Source organism: Amblyomma mixtum, chromosome 7, assembly GCF_055824585.1.
Source record: "Amblyomma mixtum isolate Tamu chromosome 7, ASM5582458v1, whole genome shotgun sequence".
Lineage (NCBI taxonomy): Eukaryota > Metazoa > Arthropoda > Arachnida > Ixodida > Ixodidae > Amblyomma > Amblyomma mixtum.
The window spans coordinates 41,811,788-41,834,522 of NC_143018.1; the positions used below are offsets into that span (position 1 = coordinate 41,811,788).

The 22,735-nt window shown below is 44.2% G+C and overlaps 1 protein-coding gene across 1 annotated transcript; it reads right to left on the minus strand.

Moving 5' to 3' along the window:
• Window positions 1-9,079: 9,079 nt before the first annotated feature.
• On the minus strand, window positions 9,080-21,595 carry LOC149335808 (uncharacterized). The gene is made up of 3 exons (XM_089554017.1): window positions 21,553-21,595; window positions 10,450-10,623; window positions 9,080-9,756 (listed from the first exon to the last, which is right to left on the minus strand). Exons 1-3 carry the CDS (start codon window positions 21,593-21,595, stop codon window positions 9,080-9,082), a joined length of 894 nt encoding a protein of 297 aa, XP_089410143.1.
• Between the last annotated feature and the right edge of the window lie 1,140 nt (window positions 21,596-22,735).

A 22,735-nucleotide genomic window follows, 5' to 3' on the forward strand; every position in this document is an offset into this window, starting at 1 on the left:
TTCGTTTCTGTGGGCTTTTCACACCGAGGACTATTTTGGGCAGGTAAGACACTGCCCACTCTGAGGCACCACCGCAAAGAACTCCTGTTCGGGTGTCTTAATCCATAAACATCTAATAAAATGTCTAGTTGTACGTACTTCCCAGTGAGCTTATCTCGGAAAAGCAGTACTAAAAATAACTAGCGGGAGCTTATAACAGCTGGCTCTCCTCACGAGTAGGCTTCATAAGATTGCCGGCAACGTTTCGCACCACGTCCCAACCGAATCAGATGGAATAACTCGATTCCGTTCCGCCGACTGCCGCTGTTTTTTCTGTATTTTATTACATACTATGCATTTTTGTTAAGTGGTGCCCGAAACTTTCAAACAAATATCAGACTTTGCAATTAAAACGAAATGGATTTTTTTTTCGCCCCAAGTTTAATTTGCAGAAATGAATACCGGCAGGATGCATTGTTAATAAGTTAAGGGGGAAAAAGTTAATTTTCTTCGGAGTGCTTCGCCACATTACCCTCCCTACGATGCGCTCAGCCACATTGTTGGCTTGCAAGGACTATACCTCGTCTAAGAATATTTTTGGAGATAACAGTAGGGTTGGAAATATAGTGCCTCCAAATATCAACCATCATTCCTTCAGGTACCAATAGCAAAGAAACCATAACCTGCACTCATGTCTCGCAGAAATATGGTAAACCATGGAGAGGCGAAGTGCTGCCGTTATTTCCTTTGTATTCACAGAGTCCGCATTCTCAGATTTACAATGGCTCCCCTGGAAGAATAACTTAAATGTCATCATACACTGAAAACTCCCGTCCTACTGAGACATACCTACTCAGAAATACGAGCAGGTGATTCGATATAAACCTCTACAGAGACGAGGTCGCCCCTACTGATCCGCTGCAGGGCACGGAATGGAACTGCACTGGAACAGTGTGCGTACCACCACGTGGATTATCTCCGGCAGGAGATTGCCTGGAAGGATAAAAAAATTAGTGAAACCAATGCGACAGGAAAAGTAGCATCAAAAAAAGCTGGATAGCAACATACTATGAAGTGACATATTTCATCGTTACCCGCACATTGAAAGGCGTAGAGGCGAAAGATGTAGGGCATTTAAAACATGAGGAAGGATTTCAGCTCGCAGGAAGATTCATCCAGGGTCGTATGAAAGATAAGCTTGCGCAGAACCACAGGTAGCTTATTTTTTATGTTACAGTGCGACGATACACGCTGACGGACTAAACAAACTATCCTGAGGGGCATAATTTTGGTGCATCATAGGAGGCTTGAAATACAGACCAGCTGAAGGAACTTTTACCCTCGCAGAAATGATCCCGGCACGTCGCCATAACCTGTGCGCGTGGGCGACTCTGCGAAGCTTGTTTCAGGCAGAAGGGGCATCTGTGTGGATGTGAATTTTGTTTGTGTCGCCGAGGTGCTCATCAACAAATACTTTTATGGCTGTTGTTCATTGCCAGTTACATTCTCTGGTTGGCAGAAACCACAGTAAAGGAGGTTAGGGCTCAATTGAATCCGGGGCCCTTGAGTCGTCTGGGAACAGTCCTAGCCCAGCGTTCTTTCAGCAAGCGAGCTTCAGACCTCAGGGTAGTCGCCGTCTTCTTTCACCACCGAACGTGAGCGTGGCTGCCACGCTACGCTACCGATAATTTGATATCCGTCACTGCTCATATACCTGATATTCGAGGCCAATCGGCTAGGTAGCCTGATAATCAATAGGGTAGATTGAAGCACTAAGTCTTGCGATTTTGTTTAAAAACTTTTGCCCACAAAGCAACCCAAGGCGGCAACGATTGCGTGAACGGGCGGAGATTGCCGGGACATTTTACGAAAGTTTTAAACTATGTATTTAATTTCCCAAATATCGATTTCATTTCAGATCGTGCACAAGTCGACTGCTGTGTGCTCTAACATTACAGTGGCGTACAGAGCCTAAGCGATGTTTCTCACCGCCATTAAGTCAGTACGTTTTAGACATCATGCACGGGCGGCCGGGATGTTTCTGCACTCCCTCAGCCCCTCATCAAACATCCGCACCGCACCTCGCCATTGCCCTGAAAAAGACGGCGTCCATTGGCAGCACAAGTATCTCGTCTACGGCTGTCCTGCCAATATAACCGTAGCACATGCCACACGCGAAGTAGCAAAAAGATTCGGTTGCTGATAACGTCTTACAGCACGCATCCCGTACCTTCGCCTGCTCCGATCACGGCGGAATAGTCGATAGTGGCATGCTTCACCACTGTGGGCGTGTTGGGGTAGATAATCACTCAGAAAAATCTAAACCGATTCTCTAGCTTAAGAGTTGCGTGGTAATTACCAAATGCGCATTCTCTGACGAAACAACGTCTTCAATAACTATTGAAGCCGTGCATAAAGTGTTCAGAAAAAATAATTAAACTCCCACCACTGCTACCGTGATAACACAGGAACTCCAGTACGGCGGCAGAATGAAAGCCACGTGAGAAAAGAAAATCTCCGAAAACGGTGGTGCAGAGATGGCAACAACAACAAAAAAAGCACGAGAGGGATTTTTTAAACATCGCATAACAATGACTCCAAAGGAGTACCTCGAGAGGCCTGTCATATGACATGCTCTCGAGCCAGACAACTCTTCAGACGCATGAGCTATTACCTTCAGTAATGGCGAATCAAGAGGAATAAATTTACAATAAGCGGCGCGGCTCCCACTGATTTATGCAGCCTTTCGTAGCTAGGGATATTGAAAGGAAATCGTAACTGTGGATGCAAATTCACCGCGCAGCAGTACGAAACAACTTGAATGTATCCGGATGCAACTGTAACGCAAACAAGCCGAAGCAAGCGAGCTGTGATGAGCTGAGGTACTCACACATGGTCTCCTTGAGCTATGGTCCTTGTTGTTTGATTTCACCAGGGCGTTCAACGTGAAACAAGGGCTTCACGACGTGTTAAAACTGCGCGAGTGCGTAATAGCTATAGTCCGGCTAGTACGGCTGCAAAACCGAACCTGTTCGAATGCGCCACCCTCCTGGCACTGCAAATGACCACGCCCACGCTGCTTTGCATTTCATGTGACGCCACCAAGTGGAATCCACGTGAACCAAAAGGCGGGGAAGCGTGTATGCCAACCTTAATCTCACTTTTGCCGGAGCTCAGTATAAGGCCCAACTCTAAAATTGCAGCAGACCGATTGGTTCAGAACTATCAGATTAGTTGCATGTCATGCTGTTGGCAAAGTTAGCTTCCATGCTGATACCTCGATTCCGTTCAAAAAGCAGTTGCCAGCAGCACTATAACTTTGGAACTAATGATGAAGTGCAACTTGGAGTTGGGTGGCCAAAGGGCCACGCTGTAACTTCGCTGAACGAAAAAGCCTGTTGCCTTGGGGCCTTTTACACACAAAAAAAAACATTTATGATAAAATTATTTGTTAGGATAAGTCAAGTGTTTTATAAGATCGATAATTTTATGTATGTAATATTATAGAAAAGAGATTACCGGGCCCCTGTTAAACAACGGGCTGTATACTGATAGCCTGAATGTGCCGGTCTTCTTTTCATAGCTGCGGCATTTTATCGCCATATCATGTATAGGGGTCGGCACAAGTGCAGTGTTAGTTCCTTTTGTTGATGAAATGCGCTGCTTGCCATTCTTTAGTCCAACACGGATATCTTTTCAGTGCAGTGCTAGGCACGATACTTAAAAAAAAAGCTGCGTTCAATACCGACACTCGACGCGCTCGACGATAGCCTGAATGTGCAGGTCTTCTTTTAATAGCTACGGCCGCCGCGGCGGCTCAGTGGTTATGGTGCTCGGCTACTGACCGGAAAGACGCGGGTTCGATCCCGGCCGCGGCGGCTAGAATTTCTTTGGAGGAGAAACTCTCGAGGCCCGTGTACTGTGCGATATCAGTGCACGTTAAAGAACCCCAGGTGTTCGAAATTTCCGGAGCCCTTCAGTACGGCGTCTCTCATAGCCTAAGTCGCTTTGGGACGTTAAACCCCATAAACTAAACTAAACTTTGATAGCTACGGTATTCCATCCCTATATCATCTATAGCGGTTGGCACAAGTGCAGATTAATTCCTTTCTTTGATAAAATGCGCTGCTGGCCGATCGCTATATCATCTATAGGGGTCGGCACAAGTTTCAGATTAATTCCTTTCTTTGATAAAATGCGGTGCTTGCCGATCGCTATATCATCTACAGGGGACGGCACAGGTGCAGATTAATTCCTTTTGTTGATAAAATGCGCTGCTTGCCATTATTTCGTGCAACACGGATATCCTTTGAGTGAAATGCTTGGAACGATACTTAAAAAAAAGAAAACTGCCTTCAAAACCGACACTCGACGCGCTCAGGAATTTTATTGTGACATAGATATTATATTTAGAACCGCAATAAATTTTTGATGCAGCTAAAAGAAAGCGTATCATGGATTCTTCCATACATTATTGAAGTCACCAGTATTAATATCAGTTCTAATACCATTAGATAAGTTAGGACCCTTCTCTGTAAGAACCTAAATACGTAATAATAAACTTGAAGCTGTTTATAATGGTTCTCGTTTGTTAGTACATAATTTAGTCTGTTGCCTCTCCTTTTGCCCGGCGCTACAGGGTACAAACTCCATGCACTTTGGAAAGCCAGTTATTTCCCAAGCACTGTGAGAGACGTTCGAAGCTGAACATTCTGCATTAGAAGCTCGAAGCAAGACAGGAAAAATATAAGGAATGCTAGTTTTTATTGCAGTGAAGGAACTTTGATAATCTGCTATTTTTATGTTACCTTTTCTTAACGGTATTAGAATGCGCTCAAACCGCTGTTCCGGAAGAGCCCCGCGATGAGGCCGGGCTATAAGCGAAGAAGATAAACAGAGTGTCTGTACAGGAGCAGTCGAGCAAGTTGATGCTTTGAATTTCATGACGGTGCATTTTCCTAATATTTAGACTAAACTATTGCCTCGTCGGATCGATGACCTTGGCGATATACTAAGCAAGTGGAAGTTTCACTAGCGCCTCTTGAGAACGGCTTGTTGGAACCGCTTGCTTCTCCAAATGCAGGTATGCGTCTGCTATAGCATTTGACGATACCGCCGATGATGACCCCTTTGAACCGTGCGTAGAAGAGTGCGTGAACTTTATCGTGCTCATAAGTGAAAAAGACATCTTCTGTATGCTCCTGAACATTACGGTGGAAGTCTCATTTCTATTGGCAACGAACGCATCTCGAAATAGGGGTGAAGAGGTATTGTTTCTACCACAATGATGGGCCTGTCTCCCCGTTCCTTGTCTCACAGAGGGCGCAGAAGGAAAATGTTAGCTTCGTCTCTCTACCAGACAACGAACGCAGGGAGACAGCCTTCGCATCGTCTCCTCATAGTTGTACTCCATAGCTTTTTTTTTTTCACTGTGCTACCTCTAGAGCGAGCGATACCGGCTGGAAATCTGGCTTACAGCCAACTCAAAATGTGCGACACAGTGTGCTTTGTCGATAGAGCATCATTAAAATATAGGATACACTCAAAATGGATTTTTTAAACCAATACTGCAATGCTTCGATTTTTGGCAAGAGGTAGGTAATAGAAATGAACAAAATTAGCAAAACGATAGTATCGAAACTACATGTACCTTCGGTACTGCTATGACTGCTTGTGCGTCATTTCCTCTGGCTGCACAATATACTAGCGCTGTTTGTTATGCGCGGCGTTCTCTCGCCGCTGTCTGTTTCCCGCAGCAACTTGGCCATGTTGCTGTTCCGTGTAAAAATGTTCCCTGGTATCGCCGGATGCGTTTAACTTTTACGAATGGTGTCAGATAGGCCCTGTCAACAGGCTCTTTCGGGAAAGGGTGGTTGGACATGCACTCTGAATTGCTTGTTGGTGTAGCTTTAGTTGCTGTCATTTCAGAATTCGTGTAGCTCTTAGTAAAGATGGGCCACGTGTGTGAACATTAGCCCCTTTATTGCCGCCCAGTCTTTGCGTTTCTTGAAGATAACGAAAAGGTTCCCATCTAAATGGAATGCATTGAAAATCCTTGATTCCGATAGTCCATGCGTTGCACATAACGTATGACGCATAACGACTCCTTCCTTGCCCTGTAATCAGTCTGGCTTGAAAGCGGTTTGCTATACTAAGAGAGAACCAGCAAAGTGCTGTGGTTAATTTACCGCAATGCCTATTGCGGCCAAAACTGCAACATCTCCTTACCCTAAACTTACCAACGATTGCCTAAGCATGAATGTTGCCGTATCGCCGACCGTACCCTCTCAGCTGGAGTGGTATTGAATCCTTTGAGAAAAGCAATTATCTCATTATCAAGACGTAAGAAACATGCAGTGATGGGTGAAGGAACCCGCAGTATTCCCTTTTTTCCTCCGAACGCCGTGTAGAACTCACTCACCCGCGCTTTTTCGTAAAAGTGGGGCTGAGATACTCAGCAAAACCTGAAAATACCACGGCTCGAATGGAAGATGTAAAAATACCCGGAACGCTTTGAATGACCGGGAAGTCCAGGGTTTGATTGGTTTATTTGCATTTCAAACAATAGTTACAGAGGAATGACTGCACTAATATCTGAATCCCAAGCTAAAGGGTAGTTGAGATCCATGCAATAAAGTTCTTGGAATAGTGAATCGCAGCTGTAACAAATATCATTTATAAACACATCGATGAATAAGGCTTACGAGTTACAATAGTAGTAATTGTAAGTGGTTTTGTTAAACATGTAAAAAGGAAGGAAAAAGATTGTTGCGACCCCCGGCGTCTGCTATCGCTGCTGGAAGCACCTGAGCTGGAGCAGCGGAAATAAAGGATAGCAGGAAGTGTGTAGAAGTGAAATGAAAGAGTTGAGGGGATAGTAGAGAGGACAGGGGGGGAGGTACACTGGAATAAATGTATTTACATATTAATATAATAACATATGTACAGGTCGCACGCGCATGAAGGTCTTGCAGAGCATAGTACATACAAACGCGCACGACACAAAGCACAAAACCGCTGGAGTGGGGGCGTTGAGCTGTTCATCGTCCAAGGTAGCACACGCGGAGCGTTCGGTCACTGTACGTAGCTACTTGGCCAATAAACAATTGAAATATTGTTTTGCAAGTAGACACCTATGTAGACGGTAAAGGTATACACATAAAAACAACAAACAAAAACAAAATGACATTCAGGAACACAACAGTGTGAACTTAGAGAAAAAAAAAACATCTTTCTGGTTTATAATGGTCTTGCATTGGTCTCTGAGTAGGAATATGTGGAAAAATACTGGCAGTCCGCGAAAGTAGATTCCTAATACTCCTTACCATTCAGCTAATTTAGTACGCTCATTTAAATGATGAGGCACGTCACACCCGTCAGTAGCTGCATAGTCAATGCGCGTTTCACGCACCCCTGTTTCAACATGGGCTAGTTAAGGCTGCCACTGTTTAAACCACAGAAATAAGCATGTACTGTCTTTGTCAAAAATATACAGCGCAAACGGTTTGACTCCAAGCCGTGTGGCGAGGCTCTTTCGCACATTGGATAGTCTTAAGCTTTATATCGTTCAGGACTTAAATTCCTCCTGCCTTCATGAGATTAGGTTCCCTGAGTATGAAAGAGGAGCCGCGCTAAAGAGGAGAGAAGCAGACACTTTGGACTGTATACTTTTGACACAGACTGTACATGCTTATTCATGTACTCCGCAGTCTGTGCACTGCACAGCAGCGTTTCATTTGTTGCTCTGACCAGACCACAATTCTTTGTTTTGTTTGTCCATGTAGCCAGGTGCAAAGTGTGTGCAGAAGTTAGGTTCCAAACAAAGGCATTGGCTGCGAGCCCGCGGAATAGACGTGCCATGATTTTGAATGCACAATTTGCGATACCTATATATTTCTGCGATATCTTATTACAAAAAATAGGACATCGGTTGACAATTTTCAGGAGTTCGTGTTTGCTTCCCGCGTACTTGTCCAGTATTTTTTTCTCTCCCTTCCTTTTCTAGATTAGAGTCGCCTCAGCACGCACTGCACCTGACGCATTCGTGAATGATAGGCATGTACGCATGCTGCAGTGTAGAAAAAGGTGGCAATACTCAACGATCTTCAAGTTTTCGGCATTCTATGAAGAGTTTTGAATAAATAACGCCGGTCTGGCAAGAAAAATATTTAGCGCTGCGATATAGTTAGTATTTCTTGGTCGAATTAAAGAGTTGCCATTTATTGGGCTTATTTGATGGAAAATCAAAGCAGGATCGGCGGCAGCTGAAAGATGCACGTCGACTGCGTAGCGGCTTGCGAAACGTTTTATTCGGCTCAACATGAGGTGTCCGAAATGTTTGTTGATTTGACCTCGAACTTCGTTGGCTTACCGCATGCGCTACCCGATGATATACTGGCTAGACCGTGGAAATTGCTGGAAGGTTAACGGTTGAAATCCACATTCAATCAATGATTCAAGGAAGTTGCTAACATGTTCCTGAGATTGGAATGGAATAGGCAAAATGTTTAACTGTAGCTGAGAAGCCCTGTTGTAAATCCATGTAGCGCAGGTCTAGAATGTTGTGGCAATTTTAACGCGGCAAGAATAAGTATGGCAACGAATCTGTCATTTAAATAAGACTAAAAGGCCGTCTCCAAACAAATGGTTCGGCGTGTCACCGAGGGTGTTTATTAGCTGTGGTCAACTTTCATGTTTTTTTCAACAAGCGCCACTTTGAAGCAAGAAAGAGGTTACGCTGCATGACCGTGGTATCCGCAGTCTCTACTTTGCTGGTATCAACTTCACCAACAAGGCACACCATCTGACTGTCCACGTAAAAACCTAAGCACCTGATGCGCTGTGTCTGCTACTAAAATAATGCGAATTAATAAGAACATGCAACAGTAAGCGGCGAATGTTAACGACTCCAAGCTGCCAATGTATGTATAAAATCCTGTACAAAAATTCTGTACAAAAATTCTGTACAAAAATACCGGATGTCCGCCACACTTTAGACATAATAGCTCGCACTTGTCCTCAAAAAGTGGATAATTGTTTCTGTGTAGAAACATGTGAAAATATTAAGCATAGTTGTCACATGCGCGTATTTATTAACAATTCATTCCCCATGTCCGGACATGTGCTGTTTGAGGCTGTCAGTGCTTGAACCCACGAATGTACGTAGGGTGCAGTTAAAGACCCCTGCACTGATATGCGTACGAATGTGACGGTCTAAGTGCCCTTTCTGATTCGCCGAATATGGGCACACTTCACATTTGTAGGGTTTTTCGCCTGTGTGCGTACGCTTGTTCCGAATCAAGTTGTCATATGTAGTCGCTGCATTAGGGCACCCGTCGCACTCGTAGGGTTTTTCACCTGTGTGCGTACGCTTGTTGCGAACCAAGTTGTCATTTGTAGTCGCTGCATAAGGGCACCCGTCGCACTCGTAGGGTTTTTCGCCTGTGTGCGTACGCTTGTTCCGAACCAAGTTGTCATTTGTAATCGCTGCATAAGGGCACCCGTCGCACTCGTAGGGTTTTTCGCCTGTGTGCGTACGCTTGTTCCGAACCAAGTTGTCATTTGTAATCGCTGCATAAGGGCACCCGTCGCACTCGTAGGGTTTTTCACCTGTGTGCGTACGCTTGTTCCGAACCAAGTTGTCATTTGTAGTCGCTGCATAAGGGCACCTGTCGCCCTCGTAGGGTTTTTCGCCTGTGTGCGTACGCTTGTTCCGAACCAAGTTGTCATTTGTACTCGCTGCATAAGGGCACCCGTCGCACTCGTAGGGGTTTTCACCTGTGTGCGTACGCTTGTTCCGAACCAAGTTGTCATTTGTAGTCGCTGCATAAGGGCACCTGTCGCACTCGTAGGATTTTTCACCTGTGTGCGTACGCTTGTTCCGAACCAAGTTGTCATTTGTAGTCGCTGCATAGGAGCACCTGTTGCACTTGTAGGGTTTTTCACCTGTGTGCGTACGCTTTTTCCGAACCAAGTTGTCATTTGCAGTCGTAGCATAAGGGCACCTGCCGCGCTCGTAAGGTTTTTCGTGTGTGTGCGTACGCTTTTTCCGAACCAAGTTGTCATTTGTAGTCGCCGCATAAGGGCACCTGTCGCACTCGTAGGGTTTTTCAACTGTGTGCGTACGCTTGTGTCGAAGCAGCTGGCTAGGTGAGGCAGCTGAATAACAGCGCTGGTCGCACTTGTGTGGTTTTCCTCAGGGTGGGAGGAGGTTATATGCCTTTAAGTTTGTTGGACGCCTCGAACACCGCAGGGCACGGGGAGGATTTAAAATTTTTCTCAGTCGCGTGCAATTCAATTCAATTCAATTCAATGTTTTTTTTTCCAGAAAGTGCCTGGAGGGTCTCCTTGGCTAAAAGCTGCTCACGCAGCTTGACTAAGGCCAAGAAGACCGTTTACATAGCAGTTACAGTGAAAACATATTCGATGTGTCTCACAACGCCGGGAAAATTCATAGAAGTGTACGGGCACCTGAACGGCTCTCTTTTTCTTTAGCCTCCAGACACCGAACATAATTTTCTTCACTCGTAGCCCACGATGGCCCCAAGTCCTCCCAATTTGTATTGGCCACATTTCCAAGCTCAGAGGTCGACGTCGATGGTAGAACAGAATTCATAGGAAGGTGCTCGGGACTGGACACTGCCTCTGAAATTAAAGTTTTTAACCAGTGTATGTTTTGGAAAATCGGATATTTTCGTACCTACTCCTGCTGTGGTTCAAGAACGCCAGAACCTATGGCTCATTGGACTAAAACAAACTTATGCCGACTAACATAAGGTACACGTATATACTGAGAATATACACCAAATTGACGAATAATCAAACAAGCAGAAGAATTTTGAAGCGAGGACTTTGACTCTTAAGCCACAGTGTGTGAATAGTCGTTGATTCAATTTGTGTTGCCTGGCTTGAAAGTGTACCTCGATAGCTGTCGAAACTGGCCAGCCTTTTTATTTATTTACTCATTTATTGAAAATACCTTTAAAAGCCCTCTTTCGAGCGTACTACAAAAGGGGGGTAGGCAATATAAAGGAAATTTACAATATGACATGAAAAAAGCCCAGAATAAAAAAAATATTATACGCAGTCATGCAAATAAATATCATACACGAAAAAGAAATATACCGGGTGCTAAGAGAAAGGTACAAAAATTCAGAACGAACTATGCCAAACAGGCTATGGACTAGCAAATAGTTAGACTGCTTAACATACACGAATCTTATGTTGACTTCAGCTAACCATTCAGAGCCTTCAAACGATATTATTGAGCATTCCTATTCTCCTCAAATATATTTCTAGAATCATAAACACATTACAAATATAGTAAACCTCTTCTACATGGTTATCATGCATTTGCAACTATTATCCTAATTTTGTTCTTTTGTTTCCCTTTCGTACTGCTCTTCGTTAGACTGTAATATACGCTAATACTCAATTCTGCTGAATTGTGTTATTAGAAACTTGAAGTTTGCACGCAACGCCAGTTTGTACGAAACGTACGCAAGTTATGGCTTAGTTTCGTTTCATGTGTACATGGATGCATATGTACCGTCATTCCTGCTCAAAACTTTCGAACTGCACTTTAGTTATATTGCTGCATTGTACTGTGTATTTCTCGTATTCACTGTGTTGTAATTGAAAAGCGTGAACATGATATGCTATTGCAACCGCGTACATGCTCAAATTCAGAAAATGTGTGTCTGCTGCTGCAGGCTGTAACTGATGTGAGGGGGCTAAGGCCTCGTGAGGCTTCCAAGCTTTTAGCCGTACGCCACCCGCAGGGATTCATCTGTATTTTAGTGCAAAAAAAGCTATTTCAATTCAAATCAATTCTATAACAACATCAGGTGAATTGCTATATCTAAATACATTGAGTAACATGCGCTTCATAACATATAGGATGGCGAAGGTTGGCACTACTAGAACTCTCGATGTCGTGAGATGGTATTCAACGTGGAGATCAGTTCTTGAAATTTAAATGTTTTAAATTCGGTAACGATATTGGTTGGTAAGCGGTTCCACTCGATGATCGTGCGTGGTATGAATGATTTTGCAAGAAGGGATGTGCGGCATGGCATGCGCTTCACTTTAAAAGGATGATGGCGGGCTGGAAAATAGGCGGCAGATTCATTTCATTTCATTTCATTTTATTACTCTCAAGGCCGGTCAGGCGTTACAGAGAGGAGTAGGCAAAAAAAATAGAAAGAAAGAAACAAATAAACAGTTACAATTCATAAGCATTAACAGTATTTTGAATTTCTGAGAATCATTGATGACGACGACGGTGGAGGGCAGGTGATTCCAGTCCGAGGCTGTTCTGGGGACGAAGGAATTTAGATATTGGACAGTCCTGCACTGTGGAATGTGCACCTTTAGTTGATGATCTCTGCGGGACGATATGTGCACTGGAGGAGTAAACAAGGACTGCTTTAAGGTTTCGTTGCCGTAATATATTTTGTGAAATGTGCAGAGGCGCGAAATGCGGCGCCGTATGGCAAGATCCGGAAGACTAAGCGTTCTTTTCATTTCTGAAACACTGGCATGGAGGGAGTAATTTGACATTATGAACCTTGCAGAGCGATTTTGGATGGATTCAAGCAACCCAATGAGAGAGTTAGTGTATGGGTCCCACACTGGAGCAGCGTACTCAATTTTTGAACGGACGAGTGTTTTGTAGAGCAGTAGATTCCTGAAAGAAATCAGCAAAGCAGCGATGGGTGATGATAAAGTTTATGAAAAAGTGAAAGACGGGCAAGTTTCCGGCGGAGAGCCTTAAATACCTGTACCCAATCTTCTTAATAATTGTATTTCTGACAGAGATATAAGATAAACAACCGAAATTGATTTCTAATGCAGATACTCATACTGTATCATGGATTCTTTAATGCATTATTGAAGTCATGAATATTAATACTACTGGTGGTATCATTAGCTGAGTGCGAAACCTTCTATGTGAGAAGCTGACTACATAATATTAAAATCAAAGTTGTGATTTATTCATTTCGTTTGTTACTACAGAATTTAGTCGAAGAAGGATGGACAGTTGGACAAGTTGGTAACTGTTCATATTGAAAGTTACAGGGCAGTGTTGGTTTATATAAGAAAGTTTTTATTTAAGCAAAAAAATAAAACAACAAGATAACTGATGGAGGATTACTTCTTCTGAAAAACCAGTCGCAGTGTGCAAGCCAGCCTGATAGTTAGTTGATAAAGAGGTCTCACTCCTTGATAATTCCTTATCTTGTCTTTAAGTTTAAGGGAGGGGGCGGGACCTGTTCGATCAGGTTTAGTGTGGTGATATTGGTTTTCCCCTTGCAATGTACCTGCGCGAGTGCTCTTGAATGTCGTATCACATGACAGAGTTGTATAACGAGAGTAATTTTTCGTAATAAAAAATTAATTCCGAATCATCGCTTGTCTGTGTCCCCATTCTGTACGTCTTGCGTTTCTTTTGCGCTATACATACCAATATGAAGGATTTAGACGGTTGCCTCTGAGTCTGCCCATGCGCTTTGGAAAGTCAGTTATTTGCCGAGCAGAGTGTTTTGCAGATGTTCGAAGCTTAACTTCCTGCATTCAAACCAAGAAAAAAAAATCAACAAGAACAAAAAGGATGAAAATTTTTATTGCAGTGAAGAAACCTTGATAATCTGTTATTTTAATCTATCTTTTACTGAAATGCATTACGGAACAGCACGTATTGAAACAGCCTGTCTGGATGAGCTCCACGTTGTGGCCGTGTTATAAGCGAAGCAGATAAACTGAGCCTCACTACAGGAGCAGTCTAGCACACTGATGTGTTGGATTTTATGAGGGTGCTTTTTCTTAAAATTTAAAGGATTGCCTCATCGGATCGATGATCCTGGTGATATAGTAAGCAAATTGAAGCTGCACTTGTACCTCTTTAGACCGGCTTCTTGGAATGCTTGGTTCTCCAAACGTCAGCTAGGGCATTTGACGATGCCGGCTCTGATGACACCGCTTACCCGCGCGCCTCAATGTTTAATGATGACAAGGTCCTTATATTAATAATGACAAGCTTTAATGACAAGATCCTTAAAGTGTTTCGCTACATGGATGACTTGTTAATTGTTTTAAACAAGGAACGGACTCTGTCCACTGAGACAACCGTAAACAGTGTTCTAGATGATTTTAGGTAATTTAGAAAAGGGCTAACTTTTACTTTTGAACTACCGGATAATCGCGTGCTGCAGTTTTTAGATTTATATTTTAAGTTTTGACAAGGGCACATTGGCTGGGCTTATTCATCTCGTGAGCAGTACGCTCTCGTGCCGCATAATTGTGCCCACTCGAAGGTTGTAAAACGGGGCATCGCAACCGTCTGCTTGCAGTGCTCGCTCCGGAAGTCGTGCGTACATGAGATGCAAGCTAGCTTTAATAATTAATTGGACAGGCTTGTTGAAGCCCGGCTTCTATGAGTCGGTCATGATACCTTTGGCACAAGGGCCTCTGAAGAAGGTGAAGGCTAGAGCATGCAGGATTGAAATGGCGGGAAATGAGAGGCCTGGGGTGGTACCTTACGCTCGAAAAGTTACTCGCGGCCTGAAGAAATTGGCAAACCGATTTGGTTTGGTTTTATGGGGTTTAACGTCCCAAAGCGACTAAGGCTATGAGAGACGCCGTAGTGGAGGGCTCCGTAAATTTCGACCACCTGGGGTTCTTTAACGCGCACTGACATCGCACAGTACACGGGCCTCGAATTTCTCCTCCAAAGAAATTCAGCCGCCGCGGCCGGGATCGAACCCGCGTTTTTCGGGCCAGCAGCCGAGCACCATAGCCACTGAGCCACCGCGGCGGCTGGCAAACCGATTTAATGTACCGTTGGCTTCCTCAGCCCGCCGCAAGCTTGGTAAACTAAGCCGTCGCATAAGTTGCGATAGCAAAAAGGTCGGCTGTCAAAAGACATATGGGCAGCGTTTAGTAAAGCGCGCCACTAACATGGTCTATGGAATTAAATTGTCCTGCAGAAAATCCTGTATTGGAAGAGGGGACGTTGCGTGAATGACCGACTTAGGGAACGTGCAAAAGATTTTGAAAATAATGAGGGTGAGAGACTTGAACACTGAAGGGCTTGTACCAATTGTAGACCATGATTCCGCGATGTGAGGATTCTCGGTAGAGGCAGAAAGCAGACGGCTCGTGAAACTCCGAAAGCCTTCTACGTCAAAAAAGCGGGTTCGAGCTGAGGCACTGACATTTCAGTTATTCTTTATGAGGCTGAGGGGCAATTTCTTTGACGCCTGCTTTGATCAAACTGGTGTGGTTTTCTTGGCGTCTTGTACATGTGCACTGCGACAAGAAAGGCTATATATGTCGACTGCTTTCACCTGATTAAGCAGTTGCAATAAGCGCCCTTGTCGTCCTTTTTCTTGTATATGTCCTCGTTGCGGTGGAAATCACGATAATAAAGCTGAAAACCAACTAGCTCAGTAGTTAACTTTCTCCGTAGAGAGCCAGGTTTTTATATAAATTAAAGAAAATCGATGTTCAGTCCAATTAATTTTTTTATAATTCAAGCTTACGTTATGAAACCAATCCTGATCCTTCCTCCGACGCTATAACAGCAGACAGCAGGATAAACAGATTCAAATATTTGAAGCGAAGACCAAGGCTCGAGAACAAGGCGGATGGGAGCTTAAGTCGGGAAAGGTCGGATGACGAGGTTGGGGTACAGGAATAACAGAGGACGCTGGAGCGTTTTCGATGACGTTCACCCACTCCTCCCTCTTCCATTTGGATGAAGGGGATGGGGGGTGGGGGGAGGAGGGAAAGATTTTACTGCCTGGTCGCCTATCTGCTGTCATCCATAATCGTTTCAAGAACCTGCTTCTTTCTTCTAGTTTACATTTCTTCGCCTCTTTTGCTTCGATACTTCATGCTTGTCTTACAAGCCGGAACTACTTCGCTTGTGAAGCGATCAGTGTACTCGCAATTTATGTCAGTCAGAATTTTCCCTTTAGTGATGCCGTAAAAGAAATCAGCCGGGCTGAATTATGCAGTGCAGCCCTTCATCTGTACTTCGCATTGATGATTTGTTGGTCTGAGCAGACCACGATTCTTTGTTTCGATTGTCCAGGTAGCCAGGTGAGATTTCTTATGAGGAGAAGTCAGATTCCAAACATAGGCATTGGCTGCGAAACCGCAGATTGTACGTACCATAATCGTGAATGCGCACTTTGCGATATCTATAAATGCGGAAGTCCTTGATTAGAACAAAACGGACATCATTTGAGAATTTTCGGGCATTGGTGTTCATTCCCCGCGTACTTGAGCATTTTTTCTCTGCCTTCCTTCCCTTGATTAGAGTTCCCTCAGCACCTAGTACACCCGACGCACTCGTGAATGATATGCATGCACGTATACAACGGTACGGAAAAAGATGGCGACTTTCAATGACTTTCAAGTTTTAAGTGTTCGAACAAAAGTTTTCACATGTATTATCCAGTTGGGGAAGGTCAGGGGACCCCGCACAACCAACTCATGCGATAAGTGATGCTGGCCCGGCAAGAAAAATATTTCCTGCAGCTATATAGTTAGCAGATATTCATGTAATTAAGTAGCTGCCAATTATTCGTCTTATTTGTCTAAAAATCTAACCAGGCTATGCGACGGCAGCCAGATGCATGTCTACTGCGTAGCGGCTTGACAAACATTTCACTTGGGGAAACATGAAGTACACGAAATGTTTGATGATTTGTTCTTAAACTTCGTTAGCTAACCGCATGCTCTAAGCGATGATATAATGGATAGACAGCCAAGCTAAGATAACCGCCGGTCCTTAAGGGCAACAGAGTGGATTCCAAGAGAAGGCAAGCATAGCAGGGAGTGGCAGAAAGTTAGGTGGGCGGATGAGATTTAGAAATTAGCGGGAATGCGGTGGCCGCAACTGGCGAAGGACAGGGTTAATTGAGACATGGGAGAGGCCTTTGCCCTGCAGTGGGCTTAGTCAGGCTGGTGATGATGACGACTGACATCCGCATTCCATCAAAGATTCATGGAAGTTGCTGAGACGTTCCTGAGATCGGAATAAAAGAGACAAAATGTTTAATTCTAAGTGAACAAAATTGTTGTAAATCCATAAAGCGCAGCCTGAAAATGCTGTGGTAACTTTAACGCGAAAAGTTCAGAGGAAGCAACGGATTTACCAGTTAACTTCGATTTATAAAAGGTGGTCTATAAAAGACCTTTTTTTTTTTGTACCTGTGATCAACTTTAATGTTTTTTCGACAAGTTGCACTTTGAAGCAAGAAAGAGCTTACGCTGAACGACATTGCATTCGCAGTCTCCACTTTATTGGTATCGACATTACACAGAAGGTGCACCATCTGGCTGTCCACGTAAGAACCGAAGCACCTGATGCGCTGTGTCTACTGCTAAAATAATGCAAATTAATAAGAACATGCAGCTGCAGCTGCAAAGGTCTGCGCAAAATTATGCACAAAAATACCGTATGTCTGCCGTACATTAAACAGTTACCTCACGCTTGTCCGCAAAAAGTGGATAGTTATTTCTGCGGTGTGGCATGTGCCACTATTACGCATCGTCATCACCTGCGCATATTAATGAAGAACTCACTCCCCGTGTCCGGACATGTGCTCCTTGAGGCTCTCAGTGCTTGAACCCACGAATGAACATAGAGTACAGTTAAAGACCCCTGCTCTCATATGCTTACGCATGTGAAGTTTTAAACGGTATTTCCTATTCGACCAATAAGGGCACACTTCACATTTGTGGAGTTTTTCACCTGTGTGGGTACGCTTGTGCCGAGTGAGTGAACTAAGTGTAGGTGCTGTATAAAGGCAGATTTCGCACTTGTAGCGCTTCTCACCTGTGTGTGTACGCTTGTGCTGAGCCAGCGTTTCCTTTAAAGCCGCTGCATAAGGGCACCTGTCGCACTTGTAGGGTTTTTCTCCTGTGTGCGTACGCTTGTGGCGAGCCAGCGTTTCCTTTAAAGCCGCTGCATAAGGGCACCTGTCGCACTTGTAGGGTTTTTCACCTGTGTGCGTACGCTTGTGCTGAGCCAGCGTTTCCTTTGTAGCCGCTGCATAAGGGCACCTGTCGCACTTGTAGGGTTTTTCACCTGTGTGCGTACGCATGTGTCGAAGCAGCTGGCTAGGTGAGGGAGCTGAAAAACGGCACTGGTCGCACTTGTGTGGTTTTTCCTCAGTGTGAGCGGAGGCCATATGCATTTCAAGTTTGCAGGGCGCCTCAGACACCGCTGGGGAGGGGTGATATTTACATTTTTTCTCAGTCGTGTGCAATTCGATGTGTCTCACAGCGTCGGGAAAATTCGTAGAAGTGTACGGGATGAACATGCACCTCAACTCCTCTTCTGTTGGCTGAAGCTTCTGATACCGAACATAATTTTCTTCAGTCGTAGCCAGCGATGGCCCCAAGTCCTCCCAATTTGTATTGGCCACATTTCCGAGCTCAGAGGTCGACGTTGATGGTGGAACACAATTCATAGGAAGGTGCTCGGGACTGGATACTGCCTCTGAAATTAAAGTTGTTAACCAGTGTATGTTAGGGAAAATAGGATATTTTCGTACCTACTCGTGCAGTGCTTCGAGAACGCCGTAACCTATGGTCATTTCACTAAAACCAACTTTCCGACTAACATACGGTACACGTACATACTGAGAAAATACACCCAGTTGACGATTAATCGAACTATCAGAAGAATTTTCAAGCGAGGGCTTTGACTCTTAAGCCACAGTGTGCAAATAACCGTTGATTCAATTTCTGTTGCCTGGCTTGAAAATGTGTCTCGATAGCACACAGAAGTGGACTGCCTTTTTATTTATTTATTCACTTATTAAAATAACCTTAAAGGCCATCTTTCGTGTGTACTACGTAAGGGGGGGTAGGCAATAGAAAGGACACTTACCATGTGACATGAAAAAAAAACCCACAATAAAACAAATTATTATAGGCAGTCATGCAAATAAATATCATATAAGAAGAAGAAATATACCGGGCAGAATAACAACAACAGGTGAATTACTAAATCTAAATACATAGAGTAACGTGCGCTTCATAACATATGGGATGGCAAAGGTTGGCACTACTAAAACTGTCGATGTCGGTAGATGGTACTCAAAGCGGAGATCACTTCTTGAAATTTAAATGTGTTAAATTCGGTAACGATATTGGTTGGTAAGCGGTTGCATTCGATGATCGTGCGTGGCATGAATGATTTTGCAAAAAGGGATGTGCGCCATGGCGTGCGCTTTAATTTAAAAGAATGATCGAGGGGTGGAAAGTTGGCGGCAGGTTCCTGAAAGAAATCTTGACACAGGAATTGTTGACGATAAAGTTTATGAAAAAGTGAAAGACAGGCATGTTTACGGCGGAAAGCAAGTTCCTTTAATTGCGCGCGCTCTTTTAAAGCTTTTTAAACCCGGTTGTGCGTAAAGCAACCACCATATCGCGGTGGCGTCTGATGTTTGCGCACTCTGTGTAGCTTTAGGCTTTATATATGCCCATCACTGTGTTATCCAGTGATGAGCATATATGCAGCCAGCTATGCACAGAAAAATGATAGGTGTAACGTTAAGAGATCGGAAACGGCAGGATTGGGTGAGGGAATAAACATGGGTTAATGACATCCTAGTCGAAATCAAGAGGAAGAAATGGGCTTTGGCTGGGCATGTAATGCGGCGGCAATATAACCGCTGGTCCTTAAGTGTAACGAAGTAGATTCGAAGAGAAGGCAAGCGTGGCAGGGGGCGGCAGAAAGTTATTTGGGGGATGAGATCAAGAAATTTGCGGGGATACGATGGGTGCAGTTTACAGAGGACATGGTTAATGGGGAGACATGGGAGAGGCCTTTGCCCTGTAGTGGGCGTGGTCGTGCTTATGATTATTATTACAACGCCCTAACCTTATTTTCTATCCACTCTTTGAATTTAGACCATACACTGGTTGAAATGTTTCGAAGCACATCAGTTGCGTTTTGTTTGATCAGGTTTATGTCCCAGTGTGACTCAACTTATGGGGAGCGCCGTAGTGAAGGGCTATGGATAAGTTCGATCACGTGGGGCTTATTAACGTGCACTGACATCACGCAGCCCTACGGTCTGTAGCATTCGTCGTCCTTCGATATGCGACCAACACCGCCGTGATCGAAGCCGCTGCCGACCACCGTAACTACCGTGCAACCGCGGTGGCGCAATTATAAGGAAGGCACTTGCACTTCATTGTAATTAAACACTCCATAATTCAGATTGCCACTTTCAAATTTAGTATTGTACCTGAGCAGATCAACATGTCTGAGTACTTCACACAAAACTAAGTGGCATGTGAAATTGGTATGAAATGCGACGAATATACAAGCACAGAAATGAAAAAAAAAAATTAATTGTCAAGGACCCCTTCCCCATGAAAGGAAATGTGCACACTCACGATATCAGTAAAAGCCAGAAAATACAGCGTCGACTGGTTATAAAAATTATGCTAATTATCACGAATAACGCAAGGAGAATTAAAGAAGAAAGCGTACACAAAGAATACGAGTGATTTGTCTGAGTTCTAAAACGTATGTCTAGTTTATTTTGGTGTTAACCAGTGAATGGCACGTAAACTAAACGGCAAGCGTATGTTTTCTGCATAAACAGGTCAGTTGCAGTTAAAGTATTTGCACAACATCATCCTAAGAAAAAGGGCTCTCAAGTTTGCTTTTTTTCCACAATTGCAGGCCTCACCTTCGTGAACATGTGTCCACACGAACGACGGAAGCGCGACTGGTTGAACATAACTTGGTGGACGTACATACACACTCTCTAATTGATTTTCGCTAATCTACGATATGCTAGAGAAGATATAATATCCATGACCGCAATTTCCCGTGAGGTTATAAATATTCTTCAAAACTTTTTTATAAAATATTGAAGGCGTCGCAAAAAAAGCACATCTAGCAGTGCGGAATTCACAGCTAATATTTTGTGCAATATCAGAGATCAGTATCCACGGCGGAGGATGTTGAGTGTGGCAAGGAACGCACTACAGACCACTGAGAAACGAAAAAACAGATGGTGCAGCTTTCGGAAATGTGATCAGAAAAAGATTTTCTAAGCTCGATGTTTCTGTAAATATGCTACTAAACGCTCCTAAAAATTAAGCTACTAAACAAACTCCGCATACACCTCTGAACACCGCATACACGTAGTTCCGTTGCTTACAAGAAAGCGCTACCCCACGACTTCTGCGGCCACAACTCTGTCCGCCAGCCACGAACGAGCGAGAGAAAATGCGCTAGTATTCCGCGATCCTTCGGTCGTCAGAATTTCGCAGAACATGGTTACTAATGTTTGTTTTTCTTTCTTCGCCTCACTGATTTACTGGTGTACTGTTGTAATATCTCTTAGTGCTCTAGAATTTCTCGAGTACTGCACTGTGTGTTTCCCTCTGTTTCGCACAATTGTGAATGACTTGTAATATATTTGAATCTTGTCTCTCGTGTAAAAAGATATGTCCAGTGTACCTTTCTTTGAGTGTGACCATACTCCAGGCTGCAAACGGTGAACGCGACCTCCCCTCGCCACTCCTCCTCACCATTTGTCACTTCGTCGAGGTCGTATTCCGACTGAAAGTCCATGACACTTCCTGTGAGGACCTATGTGGTTAGCTGTCCCGGTGGGATGGCACCCGGTTAAGTGCACCACCCGTGCGTATGGTGAAAATCCGTTATGACCTTCTGCCTTCAGCTTACGCCCTGTGAACACCTGCAGAGAATGAAAATAGAATATTTTGAGAAAGGTGAATTTTTGCGAAGTACACTTGAAGCGAAATGTTTACGCGTCACACGAGTGGCCGAAAAACGTTTTCTTGCGTTGCGATCGAGACAGCGTGCAAAGTACCTGGTCGTGCTGCCGTGTTTGTCTCAGCTTACAGTTCCGAGTCCTGCCTATAGCGGATAGTTGAAAAAAAATCACATATTTCATGTCTGTAGTTATGTTAGCCCGGTAGTACTTAGTCACGAAAGGACAAACCAAGCCGATTTCATGAAAACAACCTTCTCTTCTCTTAAAGGACAATCATGGGACAACCGCAACCGTAGCAGAGAAGCTGTCGTACTTTCGATCATGTGCGGATAGGCTGCAAAGGAGAGCGTCCTTGTTTAAAGAGAAAGCCCTCGTCTTTGTAGGGAAAATAGAAGCGTGCATTTAGAAACACCGAGAAAGTGACGCCTCTTTGAAAGCAGCACTCTTGCCACGAGTGCGCTAGCTGGGAACGCACCCAACCGATGCAAACGCAATCAGTCTCACGTGTAGCCGTCACATTATCCAAACTCCCAAGGTTGTGCTGGTGGTGAATCGCAGCATAGAACTATTTTCAGAGAACGAAAACGGGGCTTAGGATGGATATAGGAACAGAGATAAGAGAGAAAAAGTTAAGCACTCCCATGGAGGATTCCCACGCGCTACACTGGAGCTGATCGAGTCTCTGTCCGCCATTACGGTTCCCTTTGAAAGAGCTGATAAGCTTCAGCGTTTGTTTTAAGCCAGATTTTTCCTTGCGGATTTGTTACAGTGGTCGTTTACACACAGATCTACTTTGGGCAGGTGAGATACTGCCCACTGCAAGCAACCCCCGCAAGGAACTTCTTTTCGGGTGTCTTAATCCATAGACATCTAATAAAATTCATCCCTCGCTGTATATACTTCGCAGGCAGCTATATCAGGAAAGGAGTACTTTCATAAAGGCATTAAGGATTATACAAATGGGTGATAAAAAT